This window comes from Chionomys nivalis, chromosome 6 (assembly GCF_950005125.1).
Source record: "Chionomys nivalis chromosome 6, mChiNiv1.1, whole genome shotgun sequence".
NCBI lineage: Eukaryota > Metazoa > Chordata > Mammalia > Rodentia > Cricetidae > Chionomys > Chionomys nivalis.
The window spans coordinates 3,329,295-3,353,114 of NC_080091.1; the positions used below are offsets into that span (position 1 = coordinate 3,329,295).

The window sequence follows — 23,820 nt, forward strand, 5'->3', positions numbered from 1 at the left end:
TCTTTAAACCTTTTCTATTGACGTGATTTTTTTTATATAAATTTCAGAGGCCTGCAACAGGCTTCCAATCAATAATTGATCAATTTCTGCATTACCTTGTGCTAGAGGACCTAGCAGACCCGTATGGGATCAGATGTGTGTCATGTACATAGGACAAAGCCTATTCCTGATCATGTCTTGCACCTGGATAAACAATGAAGTCAATTCTCTATGAACAGGTATAAATTCAGCGGTTTCAATATGCAAGATAACTCTTTCTGTATATTGTGAATTGGTAATTATATTAAGAGATTCTATAAAATCCCTTATTACCATAAGAATGGCAAATAATTTCACCTTCTGGACAGAATTATAAGGGCTTTTTTCCACCCTTGCTGAATTCATCTGATTTGTAATCTGCCTTCCCTGATTTATTAGCATCAGTATGAAATGTATGGGCTCCAGTTATCAGAGCATCACATATTATGAGGAAGAATCCAAGAAGTCCTCTTTCTGGGGTTAAGCCAATCGCTTTGGGGATAGTTGCTATTAATTTCTCCAAAAATCTAGCACAAGCTCTTTGCCATGGTTCATTTTCATCCCATAACTTTCTTATTTCATCAGTAGTGAAAGGCACTACAATCTCTGCTGGATCTATACCTGCTAGCTGACAAAGTCTCAATTTACCTTTTATAATTAATTCAAAAACTTTTTCCACACAAGTTTTTAATTCTTTACTTGGTTTATGTGTAAAAAGATCCATTCTAAAATAATATCTCCCCTCTTCATTAAAATCCCCACAGGAGAAATTCTGGAAGGCAGCATGACAAGAAAGACACTAGGATTTCGACTCACCCTATCCACATGTGCCTCCTGCAACTTTTCTCAACCATCGTCAGTTCCCTTTCTGCTTCAGCTGTGATTCTCTGGGACTATTCGAATCATTATCACCATCTAATGCTTTGTTTACATGAATTATTAGATCAGGCACCTGGTGTTCCTATGCAGACAAAGCCAACTGTCGATAAGGCGGCAGGAGCCATGAAGAGCACCGGTGACCCCATGGGTGGCTCATCAGGGCTGGAATGAGACGGGAAGGAGCCATTGTACTTCAGTATGGTGTGTAGAGGCTGTGGCTGCTGGTGCTGAGTCAGCCCGAGGGAGGCCTAAGGTGGGGCCAGAGTGCAGCATGGTAGAGCGGCTCAGTAGCTGGGCTCATTAACAGAAGTCACCCGAGGCGTTTCCCATGGGGTCATGGCACAGCGACCATGATCCCAGGACAGAAACCATGTGGGCAGGATTTGCACTGTGTGCCTTCCCTGGCTTCCCACAGCCTCTCTGCCCTTCGTCATCCTGACTCTGGTGAACACACCATACAAACGAGGGTTCTACTGCAGAGATGACTCTATCCGGTACCCCTACCGTCCAGACACGATCACCCACGGACTCATGGCCGGGGTCATCATCACGGCCACCGTCATCCTTGTAAGGCGGAAAAGTGCTCGGGTGGGGGCTGGCTGAGCCCTGTCCTGAGGTAGGTGGGGCCCAGCTCCCTAGCAGGATGCACCCTGGGAGCGGTGTCTGCCGTGCACTCTACAGCTGTTCCATTGGCAGGTCTCATCGGGGGAGGCCTACCTGGTGTACACAGACCGTCTCTATTCACGATCCGACTTCAACAACTACGTGGCCGCCATCTACAAGGTGCTGGGGACCTTCCTGTTCAGGGCCGCCGTGAGCCAGTCTTGGACAGACCTGGCCAAGTACATGATTGGCCGGCTGACACCCAGCTTCTTGGCTGTCTGTGACCCTGACTGGAGCCAGGTCAACTGCTCTGACTACGTGCAGCTGGAGGTGTGTAGGGGCAACCCTGCCAACGTCACTGAGGCCAGGTGGGTACTGACTGCAGCCCAGGCAAGGCTCTGAAGGACAGAAAATCTGGGGCTTGGTGAATGGAGAAAAACTGTCAGCAGAGGCAGGCGGAGAAGCTGGTCATGGGTTTTCCTCTGTGCTGTGTGCAGTCACATAGTGGGCAGGTAGTCTCAGGATTCAGTTGTCTGGGAGGCAGTGGCCTGCCCCGCAGGGGTGGACTGGCTGCTGTTTGTGCCTCAAGGTTTGTGACTGAGTTCTTTCCTCTTCAGGGTCCTCTGTGGTGAGCTTGTTTGCTCTGGGCACCATTTCCCTGCCCATCCTGCTCTTCTGAGCTGTGCTTTTCATGCCTGGTGTGGCCTGTGTGTCCGTACCCACACTCTGTCATCTGCGCTGACCCCTCTCTGTCTGTTGGCTCCCATCAGCCATAAGTCCTTCCAGTGCTTTTTCTCCTTCAATACTACGGGCATTTTCACACCCATAATTGTGGTGGCGCAAATGAATGTAGACAGATTATATAGATATATACAGCTTTAATAAGGAAATAAACTTACAGGACCATAGGTTCCCGCGGTGTACCGGAAAAGCGGAGCAAAAGAAAAAGCCTGCTGGGCTCACGCCCGGCAGATTTATCCGTAAACATTAGCCCGAGGCGAACACGCCCCCAATGGGTGGGGCTATGTCCCTACATCTCCCCCTTTTGTCTAAATAAGATAAAACCAAACCAAATACAACTATATACAATAATAACAAATAATAAATATAACAAACAATATTGAGAACAAAACTTTTGCTAAACATTCTATCTCAAGGAGTCTAAATAACATAGAGAGTAACTACAATTATATAATCTTCAACTCCGTCAAAGATCTGAGAAGGGAATAAAGATTACTTAACAATCGAGAGATATCCAACAGAGACAACTGACTACCTGGGCAATCACCCAAAGTCTCGTTTGCAATGTTGAGTCAACCAACTTTGGCTAAGGCCTAACATAACTGGCATACCATTATTAAAGGCAAGGAACTTTCTTAGGACTATCCTACCCTGTCTTGGCAAGATAAGACAATCCTGTTTCATCCACTTAGGGATATTCTGTATCTTTGTCAGAAGTTGAGGTATGGGCTTTTCTTAACCCAAAGGCCAGTTCTGCCAAGAAGACAAGCTCCCAGTGGAGTGTCTTTGGTGCTCAACGTTCTCTCGGGAGTAGAGTGGTGTTGCCAGGAGTAATTGTGTCTCTTTGGCATAGAAATTTTAGGTTAGATTAAAGGTCATTTTCTACAGCTCTTCGAAGAGGCTGAAGATCATACTATCTATACTAAATATAATCTCTATGTAACTAAAAGACCTGATAAACTTAAAAATAAATATGACAAACATATAATTCTCAATACCTATCTAACTTTGAAGACTAAAAGAATAAACAACTGTGCAATATATGAAGACAATGATCTGTAAACAATGTCATAGTATCAGAGGTAGAAATGTACAATGTAATATGGTAGATGTATCAATACAATATGGACAAAGTTATAAGCATACTCATACAAAAATAGAGGTAGGAACACTCATATTCAATATTTAACATATCAATATACAAGAAACAGTACCAGTACAATTTTCTATAGACAGTAATTCACAAATACCAATCATCCCAAAAAACCAGTTACCCCCTTCTTCTTCCTCTTCTTCTTCTTCTTCTTCTTCTTTTTTTTTTTTCCAAAAAAATATCACCCCATCCCCTCAACCCTAAACCAACCATTAAAAGATGTCCCCAACCCTGAGGGCAAACTCTGTTGGGAGAGGGGATGTCGTCCTCTAAGATTGCTTCTAGCTGACATGGGGGCGACGTTCTTCTTAGGGGGTCCTGTGAAAGCAAATGATGGTAAAATTCCCAAATTAACCTTTGACCTAAGAAAATTATAACTAGTCTCAGAGCGTTTTGAGAAGGTCCGACCAGAGTGTTGTCAAAAATGTGCACCATTCAAAATTGTCTCTTGTAGTTGGTACCAAAAAACAGGTCTAATATTAGCGCTTTAAAAAAAAAAATTCATGACGTCATAAAAACCAGATGAAGTTGATGTTGTGGGGCCCCATCTTCATCCTGGAAACTTCAAAGATTACTGTAGGAAAATTTGTTGCTTGTTATGGGAAATTTAAACATTAACAACAAGGACATATACTGACATATAAAGAAAGACACAGATATGAGGAAAAGCAAAGAAAGTTTAAGACATATATATATATATATATATATATATATATATATATATAAATTAATACTTACAGAACAAGTCCCTCCATCAGTAATTAAATATTAGGGGTACCTTAAATTCTTTGAAGATGGATATTTTCCTGTGGAGATAAGAAGAGAACCCTACCCCCAACCTATCTGTATTACTTACCATCAGTATGATTGCCATCCATGTGATTGAATTGTTATTTATCTTTCCCAACTGGCTTCTCTTCATCAAAACGAACCTTTATCAATTTTGTTGGAATCCACAATTTTTCCTCACCTGTGGAGACAAGAGCAAATCCCCTTCCCCAACGCAGCACATCTCCTGGCTTCCATTGTGAGGTCAGCACGTCCTTGAAATAAACTGGTTGATTTAGTTCAGTAGACTTTTCCATTATCCAATGTCTTTCTGCAGCCGATGTTCCCTTCTCATTAGCGTTGAGGAAATTCAAGGTTAACAAAGCATTATGTAACCTATTTCTGGGGGTGTTTTCCACCCCTTTCTGTTTGTTCAACATATCCTTTATAGTTCGATTTGATCTTTCTATGACTGCTTGACCTGTAGGATTGTATGGTATACCTGTAACATGCTTGATATTGTAATAATCAAAAAACCGTTTCATTTTCCTAGAGACATAAGCAGGACCATTATCTGTCTTTATTTGTGTAGGTATACCCATGATAGCCATGACTTCTAATAAATGAGTGATAACTGAATCAGCTTTTTCTGAACTTAAAGCCGTTGCCCACTGAAAGCCTGAATACGTGTCAATGGTGTGATGAACATATTTTAATTTGCCAAATTCTGCAAAGTGGAACACATCCATCTGCCAGATTTCATTCCTTTGGGTGCCCTTTGGATTAGCCCCTGCAGGCAGTGGCGTTTGGTTATAGAAAGAGCAAGTAGGCCATTTCTTTACAATCTCCCTAGCTTGTTGCCATGTAATAGAAAACTCTTTCTTCAAACCTTTGCTATTAACATGATGTTTTTTATGAAATTCAGAGGCTTGTAGCACACTACCAATCAATAATTGATCAATTTCTGCATTACCTTGTGCTAGAGGACCTGGCAGACCCGTATGGGATCGGATGTGTGTTATGTACATAGGGCAAAGCCTGTTCCCAATCAAACCTTGCACCTGGATAAACAAAGAGGTTAGTTCTGTATCATCAGGTATAAATTCAGCAGTTTCAATATGTAAAATAACTCTTTCTGCATATTGTGAATCAGTAACTATATTAATAGGTTCTTTAAAATCCCTTAGCACCATAAGAATGGCATATAATTCTGCCTTCTGGACAGAATCATAAGGACTTTGTTCCACCTTACCCAAGTCTTCTGATTTGTAACCTGCCTTCCCTGATTTATTGGCATCAGTATAGAATGTACGGGCTCCAGTTATTGGAGTATCACGGACGATTCGAGGAAGGATCCAAGAAGTTCTCTTTATGAAGTTAAGCCTCTTGCTTTTTGGATAGTTGTTATTAATGTCTCCCAAGAAATTAGCACAAGCTCTTTGCCATGGTTCATTATCTTCCCATAATTTCTTTAGTTCATCAGCAGTGAAAGGCACTATAATTTCTGCTGGGTCTATGCCTGCTAGTTGACGAAGTCTCAACTTGCCTTTTATAATTAACTCAGAGACTTTTTCTACATAAGTTTTCAGTTTCTTACTTGGTTTATGTGGTAAAAAGATCCATTCCAAGATAATATCATCTCTCTGCATTAAAATTCCTGTAGGGGAAATTTTTGACGGTAGTATGACGAGAATACAGTCGAGCTCTGGATTTACCCTATCCACATGTGCCTGTTGTAATTTTTCCTCAATCATCGTCAGTTCCTTTTCTGCTTCAGCTGTTAATTCTCTGGGACTGTTTAAATCTTTGTCACCATCCAAGGTTTTGTTCAAATGAATTATTAGATCAGGTGTTATCCCAATAGCTGGCCGTAGACTGGAAATGTCCCCTAATAGTCTTTGAAAGTCATTAAGAGTCCGTAGGCGATCTCTCCGAATTTGTGCCTTTTGTGTCTTAATTTTTTGTAAACCTATTTTATAACCTAAATAATTAACAGAATCTCCCTTCTGAATCTTTTCAGGAGCAATTTGCAATCCCCATTTTGGTAAAAGTATTTTTATTTCTTCAAACAGTCTGTTCAAGGTATCCATGTTTGAATCAGATAACAAAATGTCGTCCATGTAATGATATACTATCGATTTGGGAAATTTCTTGCGTATTATTTGCAATGGTTGATTCACAAAATATTGGCACAGGGAGGGGCTATTTAACATACCCTGGGGGAGGACGGCCCAGTGGTACCTACTCGAAGGTTGAGAATTATTATAAGTAGGCACTGTGAAGGCAAATTTTTCTCTATCTTCTTTTTGTAAAGGTATAGTGAAAAAACAATCCTTTAAATCAATAACTATGAGAGGCCATCCTTTTGGCAATAAAGAGGGCAAAGGAATTCCAGATTGCAGAGGGCCCATAGGTTGAATAACCTTGTTGATAGCCCTGAGATCTGTCACCATTCTCCATTTACCTGATTTTTTCTTAACCACAAATACAGGAGAATTCCAAGGGCTGGTAGATTCTTCTATATATCCAGCATCTAATTGCTCTTGTACCAACTGTTCTAAAGCCTGTAACTTTTCCTCAGCTAAAGGCCATTGCTTTGTCCATATTGGTTTCTCAGTCAACCATTTTAAAGGCAAGGCTGTTGGTATCTCTGAAGGGACATCAATTGCTTGTTCTTGTACAGCCCGAATGGCCGGTTTTCTCCGTTTGTAATATCTTTTAATATTATCCCCAGAAATATAGGCTCTAGAAGTAGCAGGAATGTTAATTTGGGTATTCCATTGTTGTAATAGGTCACGACCCCATAAATTCATTGCAATATTGGCTACATATGGCCTTAATTTTCCTATTTGTCCCTCTGGACCTATACATTCAACCCATCTCGTGCTCTGCCTTACTCGAGATAGGGTTCCAATTCCCAGGAGCTGAACATTTACATTCTGAAGAGGCCAATATGGATGCCAAGATTCTGGGGTAATGATACTTACATCCGCACCTGTGTCCAGCAGGCCAGTAATAAAAATGCCATTTACACACACTCTCAGCTTTGGTCTTTGGTCATTTATAGAAGTTTGCCAAAACACACGGAACTCATCTTTCTGATCATTATTGCTTGTAACAGTAGGCATGGGGCTTTCTAATTGTCCTGACGAGTCACGTTCTCTGTAGTAACTGGAAATGACTGAACCATGTTTGCCATGGGGGCCTGTGAGGCCCCCCCTCTCACGTTTCCCGTCTGTATCAGGTTGCCTTGTCTATCTCTTGTAGACCTGCACTCATTCGTCCAGTGTCTGCCCTTTCCACATCTTCTACATAAACCTGAAGGCTGAGTCCTCCTATTTCTGTTATTTCTAGAAGATGCATTATTATTATTTCTGAAAATCCGTTGTCTACAATTCCTTTTCATATGACCCATTTTGCCACAATTAAAACATTTGGTATTCTGATGTCTCCTTTTACCATTGGAAATTGCTTCTTCTACCCATGCTTCAGTGCCATAGTCAAATGTATCAACATCTAGTGTATGCAAGACCCATTCTTCTAATGGCGCTGATCTGAGCTTTAAAGGTCCCAAAATCCTTTTGCATTCCACATTTGCATTTTCATAAGCCAAAGTCTCGATCATTATACGTCTTGCTTCTGGGTCAGATATCCCTATTTGTACAGCTTTAGTTATTCTTTGTAAAAAGTCACTAAAGGGTTCTCTCTGACCCTGTTTAACTCTGACAAATGATTCCATCCTCTGTCCTGGGTCTTGCACCCTGTCCCAAGCCCTTAAGGCTGCTGTAGTACACACGGAGAGTATGTTTTCATCCAAATTAGCTTGTTCCTGAGGCTCAGAAAATAGCCCCTCTCCCAAAATTTGATCTATGGAAATCTCAATTCCCTTTGCTCTTTCTTGCTGTTCTAAAAGTCTAGCCTCTTGCCTGAATAAGCATTTCCATTTCAATTGCGTTCCACTCTCAAGGACAGCAGAGCTCAGTTGAAACCAGTCATTGGGCGTGACCCTATTCGTCGTGGCCCAAGATCTTAGCATCTCTTTAACAAAAGAGGCATTCATTCCAAAAGTCATTACAGCCTGTTTAATTTCTTTGAGATCATTCATACGGACAGGTTCCCATGTATCTTCCTTGATGACCCTAGGGTTTCTGGAACCAACTACTTTCTCAGTTGTTACAACTGGAAAGGCAGGTAGAACTGTAGGTAGAGCTTTGTGGGAATTGTCCCGGAGGGATTTACCCACAGATTTAGTTAAAATATGCCTTTCTACCTCTTGCTCTTCTTCCTCAGAATTTAGAAATTCCTCAATCTTTTCAATTCTATTCACCATTGCCTTCTTTAATGTCTGAATCTCCTGTCCAGAATTATGTTCTAAAGCCTTCATTGAGGATTCTAAAGTATGAAGTTTGTCCATTAGAGATAATGTCTCATCTTTGGACATAAGTTTTATAGCATATACCGTGCCTTCTTGTATAGATAATCTTTCTGTCAATCTGTCATAAGCTTTAGACAAAATCCGATTGTCACATTCAGCAGTTTTGATTCTCTCAGTTAATGTTTCTGTTCCTACTGAAAGGGACTGAAGCTTACGATCCAAATCAGCTGTTCCTTCTTCCACAGTAATGAATTTCTCCTTAATATCAGCCGTTAATATTTCAGTTCCTACTGAAAGGGACTGAAGCTTACGATCCAAATCAGCTGTTCCCTCTTCCATAGTAATGAATTTCTCTTTAACATCAGCCTGTACCTCTTCTAAATTTTTTTCAGTTTGTCGAGTTGTGTTAAACAAAGATCTGTTCTCTGCCTGGAGAACTTCAAACTGACTTTTGAGAAGATTGTTGTCATTCTCAATTGTTTTTAAGCGTTCAACCTCGTCTCGTAAAGACTTTATCATATTTCTATTATCAAACCATACAGTACCAAGGAAAACTACGAATCCCAGAAAGATCCATATCTGTGGGCTGACAGACACTTCTTGTAAAATCTCCCACATGGTACAACTGAAAAGGCTGTTAAAGTCTTGAATGGTAATGTTTTCAGACATTTTTCTTATTTATAAAAGAAAATTATGTACCTGTAATGAAGTTTTCCTGCCAGTGGTGGCTAAAGAAATGCACCTGAGTCCACGTGGTCTAAGCCAGAGCCGGTCTGAAACAATTAACTCAAAACAAAAATTATTGTACTGCCTGTTAAGGGAAGGGGTTGGTGGCTTTTACTTCAAAACCGCGGGTGCTTCACTTAAATCAGGCAGTGAGGGTTTGGAAGAAGCAGGGAGCTATTAACTGCTCTGTGGGGGGTCGCTGCTCTGCGACTGTAGTGGCCTGGAGTGGGGGAAGGGAAAGCGAGCAGGGAGCACGCTGTAAATCGCCTTCCTGAGCTCAGGCAACTAGCCGGGAAAGGTGGAGCTTGCGCCCCCCCTGTGCCGGGTCGGGGGCAAAATAGCCCAACGTTGGGACGCCAAATGTGGTGGCGCAAATGAATGTAGACAGATTATATAGATATATACAGCTTTAATAAGGAAATAAACTTACAGGACCATAAGTTCCCGCGGTGTACCGGAAAAGCGGAGCAAAAGAAAAAGCCTGCTGGGCTCACGCCCTGCAGATTTATCCGTAAACATTAGCCCGAGGCGAACACGCCCCCAATAGGTGGGGCTATGTCCCTACACATAATGCAGTTTTAGATTTTTGAGACAGGATCTCACTGTGTAGCCCAGAATGACCTCAAACTTCTCGTCTTCCTGCCTTAGTCTCCCGAGTGCTGGGGTGACAGGCTTGTGTCACTATGGCTGGCGTAGACTGTCTCCTCTGCTTCTGTTTCCTCCTTCCGTCCTCACAGATGTTCTCATTTCTGGATATTTCCGGTGACTGGTTGAAGTGTCTGTCCCCTAAGCTTGGCACTTGTGCCTCCGTTTGGACTGCTTTATGTGCGTGTGTTAGTGTGTCCACATGTGTGTGTAGGCCAGTAGTCAGCAAGTGTCTTCCTCAATTGCTCTCCACCATACGTAAATGTGTGTTTTCCTGTATGTATGTGTGTACACCACATTTGTGCAGGAGTCCATGGAGGTCTGAAGAGGATATCAGATCCCCTTGAACTGGAGTTACAAGAGGTTGTTAACAGCTGTGTGGGTGCTGGGAACTGTACCCTGGTCCTCTGCAAAGGCAGGAAGTGCTCTTAACTCCAGAGCCACCTCTCCAGTCCCTCTCCACATTTTATTTATTTTTTTTATTTTTATTTTTATTCTTTTTTAATTAAAATTTCCACCTGCTCCCCGTTTCCCATTTCCCTTCCCTCCTCCCAAATATTGTCCCCTCCCCCCACTCCCCTCCCCCATCCCCACTCCTCTTCTCCTCCCCCCACACCATTCCCCCTCCCTCTCGATACTGAAGAGCAGTCCAAATTCTCTGCCCTGCGGGAAGACGAAGGTCTTCTATCTACGTCCAGGAAGGTGAGCGTCTAATCAGGCTAAGCTCCCACAAAGCCAGTTCATGTATTAGGATCAAAACCTAGTGCCATTGTCCTTGGCTTCTCATCTGCCTTCATTGTCCGCCATGCTCAGAGAGTCCAGAATCAACCCATGCTTATTCAGTCCCAGACCAGCTGGCCTTGGTGGGCTCCCAATAAATCAGTTCCACTGTCCCAGTGGTTGGGTGCATCCCTCGTGGTTCTGATTTCCTTGCTCATGTTCTCCCTCCTTCTGCTCCTCATTTGGACCTTAAGAGCTCAGATCGTTGCTCCAAATTGAGACTCTGTCTCTACCTCGATCCGTTGCCAGATGAAGGTTCTAAGGTGATATGCAAGATATTCATCAGTATAGGATAGGGTCATTTCAGGTTCTGAAATCAACAAAATAGAAACACAGAAAACAATCCAAAGAATCAATGAAACAAAAAGCTGGTTCATGGAGAAAATCAATAAGATTGATAAACCCCTATCCACATTTTATTTTAAGACAAGGTCTCTTACTGAAGCTGGAACTGTACAATTCTAGACTGGCCAGCAAGCTCCAGGGAGCTGTCTGTCTCCAGCTCCCCAGGCCCGGGATTACGGGCGTGCTCCACACCCCACTTTCCCCATGAGTGCTAGGATGGAGTCTGTGGTCCGGGATTACAGGCGTGCTCCACACCCCACTGTCCCGTGAGTGCTGAGATGAGCACTCTGGTCCGGGATTACGGGCGTGCTCCACACCTCACTTTCCCCGTGAGTGCTAGGATGGAGCTCGGGTCCTCATTCTGACAGAGCAGGCTCCTCACTGACCATCTTCGCAGCTCCTTAGACAGCTTGTGTATTAGTCATGCTATGTGTGTGCATGTGTGTTTTCTCCGCATGTGCTCTCTCTCTCTCTCTTCTCTCTCTCTCTCTCTCTCTCTCTCTCTGTATGTATGAATATATCTATGTATATATCTATCTCTATCTATTTTCCTATAAAACAGTGGTTTTTGTCTCTTTATGGCCATACTGATGATCAAATCAATGGCTTTGACTCACACATGCCAGGCAAGTCTCTCTAACACCAAGTTCCAGGGCGGAATGGACAGTGTGCTCACCATCTACTTAGTGACTCCCCTGAGGGAACAATGTGGACGACCATTTTGTGAGGGTCTGTTGTCAGTGTGGTGGTTGACAGGATTGACATACATTTCTCTGTTTTCTGGGTGCTAGGGTGGAGCTAGGGGGTCTTAGCCCTACTTTGTCTGCCAAGGTTGTGGAGTGGCTCTGGGGGTACACTGGGGATGCCTGGTCCTTCTGAGCCTCCAAAGCATAGCCCCCAGGTTGCTGCTTGAGCTCTGAGGCAGCGGTGACTGATATCTTTATAAGCTGAGGTGATATCAGTACCCCGGACCACCAGCTGTCACAACAGTGGCCGTGACAGTATTGGGTGACAGTACTGGGTTACGGTGGCCGTATTGGGTGATTGCCACCGTCAGTGTGGTCTTGCTGGCCAGGCCTGCTCCAGGATCAGGTAGGAGCAGGTCGGGGAGTTGGAGTTGGTGAAGTGAGAGTGAGGAGGGGAGATGTTCACTCCATGGTGAGTGTCCTGTGTGTGTAAGCCTTCCCTCAGGCTAAAAGACCCGAGAGATGGCTCAGTGCTTAGGACCACTGGCTGCTCTTCAGAGGACCTCGGTTAGATTCTCAGAACCCACAAGGCAGCTCACAACCATTTGTAGCCTCCGTTCCAAGGAATCTGATGCCCCCTTCTGGCCACTTTCAGGCACTGCAGGAATGTGGCACACAGACATAGATGTAAATAAAACACCATATACATAAAGATATATAAATCTTAAAGATGATTTATTTTTGGTCTCTCTCTCTCCCTCCCTCCGTCCTTCCCTCCCCCCTCCCTCCCTCCCTCCGTTTGTGCACGTGCATGTAAGTGCTGGTGCCCTCAGAGCATCAGATCTTGTGGTAGTTGTGAGCAGCTGGTGTAGGTACTGGATGATGTAGGTACTGGGAACTGAACTTGGGTCATCTGCAAATGCAGTCAGGACTCGTAGCTGCTGAGTCATCTCTCCAGTCCTGCTTCCCATAGTTTAGAGTTGCACCCCTCTGTGGCTGCCAGCCCCTCAAGGAGCCCTTGGCTCTGCCTTCTGGGTTCCACTGACCAGCTTGCCCTCCCTCCCAGGCTCTCCTTTTACTCCGGACACTCCTCCTTCGGCATGTATTGCATGTTGTTCCTGGCGGTGAGTGTCTCCCTTCCTCCCAGGGAACCTTGCCCAGCTTCCCCTCCCCTGGCCCTGGGTCTTCCCGCTGCACAATGGAGTACATTGAGGAGGCCCTGAGGGTAGGGGGTTTACGACTCTTGCGTTGGGCTGGGCAGGGAGAGGACGCCCATGGGCCCAGCTAATGCAGGCTGATGCCCCCACAGCTCTATGTGCAGGCCCGGCTCTGCTGGAAGTGGGCACGGCTGCTGAGGCCCACGGTTCAGTTCTTCTTGGTGGCCTTTGCAATCTATGTGGGCTACACCCGTGTGTCCGACCACAAGCACCACTGGAGTGATGTCCTCGTCGGCCTCCTGCAGGGAGCCCTGGTAGCGTGCCTCATGGTGAGCCCTGCCTGCCTCATCCTATAGGACCTGTCCAGCCTGAGCCCAATGTTCCTGTGACCTCTGCCTGCTGATCTGCGTCCCAGAGCTTGCCCCTCACCACTGGCCCGGTTTTCTTTACTACCCTCATTGGCTCCTCCCTCATTGGCTCCTCCCTCTGGTCTTCTTCCTCGGCTTTATGCACTGCTTTCCCCTCCCCCACAGGTCCGCTATGTCTCAGACTTCTTCAAATCCCGGCCGCTCCAGACCTGCCAGGAGGACCAGGAACCGGAGCGCAAGCCCAGTCTGTCCCTGACGCTGACCCTCGGCGACGGACCTTAGCCACTATGAGTACCCAGTCTCTTCCCGGAAGCCACCTGTGGGTCAGTCACGTGTTGACCCCTTGGCCCTGGTCAGGCACTACTGACTTTGGAGCTGCCCTAGGGTCCCGGATGGTGACCATTGATCAGGGTTTTGGGTACCTGACTGGCCCTGAGTGTGGGCAGGATCCATCCTCATTGCTCTCTGAGTGCCCTAGGAAGATAAGATGAGGTCCTGCTCCGAGGGCTGTCTCCAACCACAAAGGGCTTTTCTTTGAGAGCCATCCCTGCATGGCCCCAGGAATGGACCGGTCTATGATGGTTTATGAAGTCGGCATCCTCCCTGTGGGTCCTGCGGGGACAGACCGCTTGTCTGCCTGGGTGGAGCGGTTCTCCTTGGCCTGGGTCAGGGATCACAAGTGTGAAAAGGGTTGCTAAACCTTGGGCTGCCTAAGAACAGACACACGTGACTTTTGTCTGAATCCTGTTCTCAAGCCTGCAGAAGATTCCTGCCTGAGTCCTTCAAGGCCCTCCCTCAAAGCTTGCTGTCCAGTCCGGCCTCCACTCCCCCGCATGGACCGCATGTGTAGCCAGGCTTTGGGAGTGGGCCTAGGTCTGCCGTTCCCATCTATTTCAGAACACTTAAAGTTACCTTCATGGGAGGGTGAGCTATAAACTTTGTACCAAAGGTCTTGGCCCTGAGTGTTGATTTTAAGCTCTCCTGGTGAGATGGCCCTGCTGCACCTGCCTTCTTGCCCAGTGCACTGTGTTGGACCTGCCCAGTCTCAGCATTGACTTAGGGGACAGAGACCTGGCCTGGTTGTTCTGTATACAGCCCAAGATGGAGGCCTTATAGCCACTGTGGCCTTCCTTGGTGTTTGGTGGACGCTTATGCTAAGTCTACTTTAGAACACGGAGGCCCTTCATGGACCATGTTACTATATGCCCAAAGATGCTCCCATGGTGCCTTGCTGGTCATCCAGGGGCAGCAGGAGTGGTGGCAGGCCTTGCTGTATCCCAGGACAAGGTGTGTGTCTGTCTGGGAATGGGCAGGCTCCTTGGGCCAGAGAGCATGGCGGAGCAATTAGGGACACCCCATCTCACTCCTCTCCTTAGAGACCGGGTCAGGATTGAGTCTAAGTCCTGTACACCAGATTCCTATAGGGATCAGGTGCCCCTGCTCACTGCTAGCAAACAGAGCCCATTTAAAAAAATGCAGCTACCAAGAAGCTGCACTAAACTCTGTTTTAAGTCTAGAATTTCTTTTTTTTCTTTTTTTCTTTTTTTTATTACTTAAAATATCAATCCAAATTTCAACTCCCTCCCCTCCTCCCAGGCCCCTCCATCTCCCTCTACAGATTATCCCCCCTCCAACTCTAAGTGAGTGCCATGAACCCCGCCCTGTGGATAGTCCAAGGCCCTCCCTACTTCGTCTAGGTTGAGCAAGGCTTACATCCAAAGAGAATAGGATCCCATGAAGCCGGTATATGCAGTAGAGACACATCCCAGTGTCACTATCAGTGGCCCCTCATCTGCCCCAGCTGTCAACCCCCTTCAGAGGGGCTGGGTTGTTCCCATGCTCGTTCATTCCCACTCCAGATGGAGTTGGTGAGCTCCCATTTGCTCAGGCAAACTATCTCAGTTGATGATCCCCTCATGATCTTGAATTCCTTGCTCATACTCACTCCCTCCGTGCTTCAGCTGGATCTTGGGAACTCAGTCCAGTACTCAGATGTGGGTCATTGCCTCTGTTCCCATCTGTTGTTGGGTGAAGGTTCTATGGTGATATTTTAGATAATCATCAGTCTGACTACAGGGTAAGGTCAGTTCAGACACCCTCTCCTCTATTCCTTAGGGTCTCAGCTGGGTTCATCCCTGTGGGTTCTTAGGCCTTTTTCTAGAGACTGGCTTCTTGTTAACTCCATAGTGGCTCCCTCAATCAAGATATCTCTTTCCTTGCTCTCATATCTGTCCTTCTTCCATCTCGACTATCCTATTCCCTCAAGTTCTCCTCAATCTCCCTTTCTCCCCCATCTACTCCTCACCACCCTGCTCCCAAATTTTTGTCTGATTCTAATTTCCAAGTGGGTGTATATATGTTTTTCTTTGGGTTCACCTTATTACTTAGCTTCTCTAGGATCCTGAACTATAGGCTCGCTGCCCTTTGTTTATGACTAGTATCCACTTATGAGTGAGTACATACCATACTAATTTTGGGGGGAGTGGGTTACCTCACTCAGGATGATGTTTTCTAATTCCGTCCATTTGCCTGCAAATTTCAAGATGCCATTAATTTTTACTGCTGAGTAGAACTCTAATGTGCAAATGTGCCACACTTTCTTTATCCATTCTTCCATTGAGGGGCATCTAGGTTGTTTCCAGGTTCTGGCTAATACGAATAATGCTGCTATGAACATAGTTGAACAAATGCTCTTGTAATATGATTGAACATCTTTTGGGTGTATTCCCAAGAGTGGAATTGCTGGATCCTGAGGTAGGTTGATTGCCAGTTTTCTAGAATTTCTTTTTTACCTCTCTTAGGTTTTATGTGGATGCAGTCAGCTCACATTGGTACTCCAATTTGTAGCATATTCCTGGCTAATTCTTAATATTATTTATTATTTATTAATATTAATATTTAATATAACAATAATTTAATATCATAAATTAACCCATTTCTATTATTTTATATAGGCTTGTGGTTTACTTTTAAGGTTCTGGGGCCTCTGTCTCTTTCAGCAACTACATGGCATATCCCCAACTCTGCCTACTCTCTCTGCACATCTCTGTTCAGATTTTCCTTCTGGCTTTACTCTATTAATCCATTGGCTAAAAGTAGCTTCTTTATTAACTACTGGCAGCAAAAGATAGTCAATACCATACAAAGGAAAATCCCCCATCCTACCAACACCATTTTGGTGCAGGACAATTGTATTCTATCAATTATGCTTTAAATAAACGCTGATTGGCCAGTAGTCAGGCAGGAAGTATAGGTGGGACAACCAGACAGGAAGTAGAGGAGGGGCAATGAGAACAGGAGTATTCATGGAAGAAGGAAGCTCTTCCCACAGTCCTATCCAGACACTGAAAAAGCAGGATGTGACCTGCTCCACTGAAAAAGGTACTGAGTGATGTGGCTAACATAGATAAAAATCATGGGTTAATATAAGTTATAAGAGTTAAGAAGAAGCCTGAGCTAATGGGTCAATCAGTTTATAATTAATATAGAACTCTGTGTGATTTTCTTTGGAACTTGATTGCAGAAACCTGGTAGGACAGAAATCCCTCAAGAAAGCCATCATGTTACACTATTTGTAGAAGATTGTCTTTTTTCCATTGTATAATTTTGGCTTCTTTTTTGTACTGGCTGGTTTTGTATGTCAACTTGACACAAGCTAAAGTTACTAGAGGAAGGAGCCTCAGTTTAAGAAACACCTCGATGAGATCCAGCTGTAAGGCATTTTCTCACTTAGTGATCAGTTGGAAAGGGACCAGCCCATGGTTGGTGGTGCCATACCTAGGCTAGTGGTCCTGTGTTCTATAAGAACATGGGGTGAACAAGCCATGGAGAGCAAGCCAGTAAACAGCACTCCTCCATGGCCTGTGTGTCTTAACTCCTGCCTCTGGGATCCTGCCCTGTTTGAGATCCTGTCTTGACTTCAGGGATGAAGAGCAATGCTGAGGAAAAGCCTATTAAACCCTCTCCTCCCCACCTTCCTTTTGGTCAGGGTGTTTCATCACAGCAATAGAAACCCTATCTAAGACATTTATAAAAAAATCATGTGTCCATAAGTGTTTTGATTTATGTCTAGGTCATTGATTCAACTGTATTGATCAATATGTCTGCATTTATGCCAATACCATGTGACTTTTTTTTTTTACTGCAGCTCTGTAGTAGAGCTTGAAGTCAGGAATGGTGATACCTCTGGAAGTTGTTTTATTCGTTAGGATTGTTTTGGCTATCCTTGGTTTTTAATTTTTCTATGTGAAGTTGAGTACTGTTCTTTAAAAGTCTGTAAAGAATTGTGTTGGAATCTTGATGGGGATTTTACTGAATATATAGATTATTTGCAGTGGAATGGCCATTTTTACTGTTAATTCTACTGATCCATGAGCATAGGAGATCTTTCCATCTTCTGCTATCTTCTTCAACTTCTTTGTTCAAAGACGTGAGGTTTTTATCACCAAATCTTTTAATTGCTTGGACAGAGTTATCCCAAATTATTTTGGATAAGTTGAAGCTATTGTGAAAAGTGCTGTTTCTATGATTCCTTTCTCAGTCTGTTTGTTTTTTTATATAGGAGGGCTACTAATTTTTATGAGTTAATTTTGTATTAAGCTACTTGTCTGAAAGTGTTTATCAACTGTAGGATTTCACCAGTGGAATTTTTTGGGACATTTGTGTGTACTATAAATTCATCTGAAATAATAATACTTTGACTTCTTCATTTCTGATTTGTATCTTCTTTTTTTAGTTTTTTAAAAAATTTATTTCTTTTTATTACTTTATAAATGATACCAATCAAATACCCACTTTCTCCCCTCCTCCCACTTCCATCCCGCTACCCCCCACACCCTCCCCAAACCCCTCCAGTCCTAAGAGAGGGCATGATACCCTGCCCTGTGGGAAGTCCAAGGCCCTCCTCCCACATCCAGGCTTAGGAAGGTTTGCATTTAATGAGAATAGGATCCCCCCCAAAAAAACTAGTACGTGCAGTAGAGACAAATCCCAGTGCCATTATCATTGGCTTCAAAGTCTGCTCTGATTGTTAACCACATTTAGAGTGTCCAGTTTGATCCCATGCTCATTCATTCCCAGTCCAGTTGAAGTTAGTGAGCTCCCATTAGCTCAGGCACACTGTCTCATTGAATCAAACAGCCCCTCAAAGTCCCGACTTCCTTGTTCATATTCTATCTTCTTCTGCTCTTCAACTGGACCTTGGGATCTCAGTCTAGTGCTCTGATGTGGGTTACTGTCTCTACCTCCATCCATTTCTGGATGAAGGTTCTATGGTGACATTCAAGATAGTCATCAGTCTGACTAGAGGAAAAGGCCAGTTCAGGTACCCTTTCCTCCAGTGCCCAGAGCCAAGCCTCTTGCCAAATCCAAAATGGCTCCCTTAGTTAAGATATCTTCTCCCCTGCTCCCATATCCATCCTTCATCCATCTCAACCATCCCAATTCCCCAAGCTCTCCCCAATCCTCCCCTTCTCCCTTCTCTCTCCCCCTCTTCCTTTACCCCCTCCCCAACTACCCCCACCCCCATGCTCCCAGCTTTTGCCTGTTGATCTTGTCTGCTTCTGACTTCCAGGAGGTACTATATATGTTTTTCTTTGGTTTCACCTTATTACTTGGCTTCTCTAGGATCATGAACTATAGGCTCAATGTCCTTTGTTTATGGCAAGAATCAACTACTAATAAGTGAGTACAAACCATATTCATCTTTGGGGTTTGGTTATCTCACTCAAGATAGTGTTTTCTACTTCCATCCATTTGCATGCAAAATTCAAGATGTCATTTTTTTTTTAACCGCTGTGTAGAACTCTAACGTGTAGATGTGTCACACTTTATCCATTTGTCCATAGAGGGGCATCTAGGTTGTTTCCAGGTTCTGGATATTACAAATAATGCTGCTATGAATATACTTGAACAAATGCTTTTGTAGTATGAATGGGCATCACTTGGGTATATTCCCAAGAGTGGTATTGCTAGATTCTGAGGTAGGTTGAAACCCAATTTTCTAAAAAACTGCCACACTGATTTCCAAAGTGGTTGCACAAGTTTGCATTACCACCAGGAATGGATGAGTGTTCCCCTTACACCACATCCTCTCTAGCATAGGTTATCATTGGTATTTTTGATCTTAGCAATTCTGACAGGTGTAAGATGGTATCTCAAAGTTGTTTTGATTTGCATTTTCCTGATACCTAATTTAATATGTCCTTAAGTGTCTTTTGGCCATTTGAAATTCTTCTCTTCAGAATTCTCTGTTCAGTTACGTACCCCATTATTAATTGGGCTATTTAGAAATTTAGTGCCTAGTTTTTTAAGTTCTTTATATATTTTGGAGATGAGACCTTTGTCTGCTGTGGGGTTGGTGAAGATCTCCCATTCAATAGGCTGCCTTTTTGTCTTAGTGACTGTGTCCTTTGCTTTACAGAAGCTTCTCAGTTTCAGGAGGTCTCATTTATTAATTGTTGCTCTTATTGTCTGTGCTACTGTGGTTATATTTAGGAAGTGGTCTCCTGTGCCCATGCCTTGCAGGCTACTTCCCACTTTCTCTTCTATCAGGTTCAGTGTGGTCAGATTTATATTGAGGTCTTTAATCCATTTGGATTTGTGTTTAGTGCATGGTGATAGATATGGATCTATTTTCATTCTTCTACAGGTTGACATCCAGTTATGCCTATACCATTTGTTAAATATGCTTTATTTCTTCCATTGTATACTTTTAGCTTCTTTTTCAAAAATCAGTTGTTCATAGCTGTGTGGTTTAATCCAGGTCTTCGATTTGATTCCATTGGTCAATATCTCTGTTTTTATGCCAATACCAAGCTATTTTCATTACTGTAGCTCTGTAATAGAGTTGATGTCAGGGATTGAAATGCTCCCGGAAATTCATTTATTGTATAGGATTGTTTTGGTTATCCTGGGTTTTTTGTTTTACCAAATATAGTTGATTATTGTTTTTTCAAGGGCTGTGAAGAATTTTGTTGGGATTTTGGTAGGGATTGCATTGAATCTATAGATTGCTGTGGTAGAGTTGCCATTTTTACTATTTTGATCCTGCCAATCCAAGAGCATGGGAGATCTTTCCATTTTCTGGTATCTTCTTCAATATCTGTCTTCAAAGCCTTAAAGTTATTGTCAAATAGGTCTTTCACTTCTTTGGTTAGTGTTAAACCGAGAAATTTTATGTTATTTGTGGCTATTGTGAAAGGTGATGCTTCTCTGGTTTTCCTCTAAGCTTCTTTATCCTGTTTTTAATTGGAGGGCTACTGATTTTTTGGAATTGATCTTGTATGCTGCCATGCTACTAAAAGTGTTTATCAGCTGTAGGAGTTCTTTGCTGGAGTTTTTGTGGTCGCTTATGTACACTATCATATCATCTGCAAATAATGAAAGTTTGACTTCTTCCTTTCCAATTTGAATCCCCTTGATCTTCTTATGTTTTCTTATTGTTATTGCTAAAACGTCAAACACTATGTTGCTGAGATATGAAGAGAGTGGACAGCCTTGTCTTGTTCCTGATTTTAGTAGAATCACTTTGAGTTTCTCTCAGTTTAATTGATGTTAGGTCTTGGATTTCTGTATATTGCTTTTATTATATGTAGATATAATTCTTGTATCTCTAATTTTTTTAAGACCTTCATCATGAGGGGTGTTGAATTTTGTCAAATGCTTTTTTTTCAGCATCAAATGAAATGAGCATATGTATTTATTTTCTTTCAGTTTATTTATATGATGGGTTACATTGACAGATATTCATATGTTAAACCAACCCTGAACTCTGGAATGAAGTGTACTTGATCATTATGGATGATTTTTAATGTGTTCTTGGATTCAGTATTTGCCAGAATTTTATTGAGAATTTTTGCATTGATGTTCATGAGTGAGGCTGGTCTATAACACTCTTTCTTGGTTGAGTCTTTGTGTGGTTTTGGTATCAGGGTAATTGTAGCATAATATAAAGATTTTGGTAGTGATCTTTATGTTTCTATTATGTGTAATGATTTGAGGAGTATGGTCTTCTTGTAAGTTCTGGTAGAATTCTGCACTAAAACCATACAGCCCTGGGCTTTTTTGGTTGGAGATTTTTGATGACAGCTTCTATGTCCTCACAGCTTATAGGTCTATTTAAATTGTTCAATTGGTCTTGATTTAATTTTGGTATTTGGTATCTATCTAAAAAATTGTCAATTTCTTTTACATTTTTCAAATTTGTGGAGTACAGGGTTTTGTAGTATAACCTAACGATTCTCTGAATTTACTTCATGTCTGTGGTTATGCCTCTCTTTTTGTTTCTGATTTTGTTAATTTGGGTGATCTCTCTGCCTTTTGATTAGTTTGGATAAGGGTTTGTCAATCATGTTGATTTTCTCAAAGAACCAGCTCTTTGTTTCATTGATTCTTTTTTTCTAGAGCTTTTAGGTGTGCTGTTAAGTCTCTGTTGTGAGCTTTCTCCATTTTCTTTATGTGGGCACTTACTGCTATAAACTTTCCTCTTAGCACTGGATTCATAGTGTCCCATAGGTATGGGTATGTTGTTTCTTCATTTTTCTTGAATGCAAGGAATAGTTTAATTTCTTTCTTTATTTCTTCCTTGACCCAGGGGTGGTTCAGTAGTTGAGTGTTCAGTTTCCATAATCTTGTAGGCTTTCTGGGGGTGGAATTGTTGTTAAATTCTAGCTTTACTCCATGGTGATCCATTGATTACTCCATCTTTTTTATTCTGTGGATGTTTGCTTTGTTACCAAGTATGTGATCAATTTTTGAGAAGGTCCCATGAGGTGCTGAGAAGAAAGTATATTCTTTCATGTTTGGGTGAAACGTTCTAAAGATGTTTGTTAAGTCCATTTGATTCATGGCTTCTGTTAGTTCTCTTATTTCTGTTAAGTTTCTGTCTGATTGATCTGTCTATTGGTGAGAGAGGAGTGCTGAAATCTAATATTAGTGTGTGAGTTTTGATGTGTGATATGAGTTTTAGTAATGTTTCTTTTACATAAGTGGGTGATTTATATTAGGGGCGTAGATAATCAGGATTGAGACTTCATCCTGATGAACTGTTCCTGTCATGAGTATAAAGTGTCCCTCTCCATCTCTTTTGATTGATTTTAGTTTGAAATCAATTTTGTTAGATAGTACAGCCACACCCGCTTGTTTCTTTGGATGATTTGACTGGAAAACCTTTTCCCAACCTTTTCCTCTGAGGTTGTGTCTGTCTTTGAGGTTAAGGTGTGTTTCTTGTAAACAGCAGAAAGCTGGATCCTGTTTTCATAGCCATTCTCTTAGCCTGTGTATTTTTATATGTGAATTGAGTTCATTGATATTAAGCAATATTAATGATCAGTGGTTGTTAGCTCCAGTTATTTTTTGGTGGTAGTGTCTGTGTGTTTTCCTTCTTTGGGTTATGCTGTTGGGCGTTATCAGATGTCTGTGTTATTGTAGGTGTAACTAGCTTCCTTGGGTTGAGGTTTTCCTTCTAGTGCTTTTTGTAAGGCTGAGTTTGTGGATACATATTTTTTAGATATGTTTTTCTCCTGGAATATCTTGTTTTCTCCATCGATGGTGAATAAAAGCTTTTCCGGGTACAGTAGTCTGGGCTTCATCCATGGTCTCTTAGTGTTTGCAGCACATCTATCCAGGACCTTCTGGCTTTCATGGTTTACACAGAGAAGTCAGGTGTAATTCTGATAGATAGATTCTTTCTTCTATCTCTTGTATTCTGTTGGTTATACTTGTCTCTGTAGTTCCTGTTCATTTACCCAGATTTTCCATATTTAGCCATCTCTTTGTTTGTGTTTTCTTCATTACCTCCATTTTGGTTTTCAAGTCTTGTACTGTTTCCTTTACCAGTTTGATTGCTTTTTCTTGATTTTCTTGGGAATCATTGAGGGATTTATTAATCTTTTAACTTTTTTTTGTCTTCTCTTCAATTTCTTCAAGGGAGTTTTTCACCTCCTTTTTAAGGGTCTCGATCATTTTCATAAGGTTATTTTTAAAGTTGATTTCTTCTACTTCTTCTGGGTTAGGATTTTCAAGTCTTCCTGTTGCATGTTTGCTGGATTCTGGTGTTATCATGTTGCTTTTCAGGTTGTTGGAAAAATTCTTGCATTGGCGCCTGCCCATCTCTTTTTGTCTGGATACTCTCAGCACAGGAGCAGGGACCTCTTGCCTGGCTCTAAGGACCTCAAAGACAAAAGGATGGGCTTGGAATGCAGGGTGGGGTGGTACAAAGAAACGTTAGAGGCAAGGACACTCCCACCGGCTCCCCAACCTCTCAGCACCAGAGCAGGCTGAGTTAGGGGATCCAAAGACCTCACAGATGAAAAGGGGGTGCTTGGGGGCAGGCTGGAATGTGCTAAACAGAGCCAACAGCCAAGAAACACCCCACTGGATGGCCAGAAAAGCTTAGGGAGTTGGAGGAGGCCTGTACTCACTTTCATGGGGATCTTCAGGCCATGGGATCACTTACTCACCTATCTGGATCCTCTCAGCATAGGAGCAGGGACCTCTTGCCTTTTATAGTATTTTCATCTCTCAGGGTATAAAATTAATTGTCATTTAACAGTTTATTTTATTTACTTAATAACTT

At 42.8% G+C, this 23,820-nt stretch overlaps 1 protein-coding gene across 1 annotated transcript; it reads left to right on the top strand.

The window, feature by feature from the left end:
- Positions 1-1,363: 1,363 nt before the first annotated feature.
- Positions 1,364-13,562, top strand: LOC130876072 (phospholipid phosphatase 2-like). The gene is made up of 5 exons (XM_057772502.1): positions 1,364-1,464; positions 1,594-1,868; positions 12,786-12,843; positions 13,029-13,205; positions 13,410-13,562. The coding sequence occupies exons 1-5, from the start codon at positions 1,429-1,431 to the stop codon at positions 13,524-13,526; spliced, it is 663 nt and encodes a 220-aa protein (XP_057628485.1). The 5' UTR covers positions 1,364-1,428; the 3' UTR covers positions 13,527-13,562.
- The last annotated feature ends 10,258 nt before the right edge of the window (positions 13,563-23,820 follow it).

Coding starts and splice junctions, on each gene's coding strand:
- LOC130876072 (XM_057772502.1), top strand. CDS start 1,429: ATGGCCGGGGTCATCATCACGGCCACCGTCATCCTT. Junction 1,465..1,593: donor TCACGGCCACCGTCATCCTT/GTAAGGCGGAAA, acceptor TTCCATTGGCAG/GTCTCATCGGGGGAGGCCTA. Junction 12,844..13,028: donor ATTGCATGTTGTTCCTGGCG/GTGAGTGTCTCC, acceptor ATGCCCCCACAG/CTCTATGTGCAGGCCCGGCT.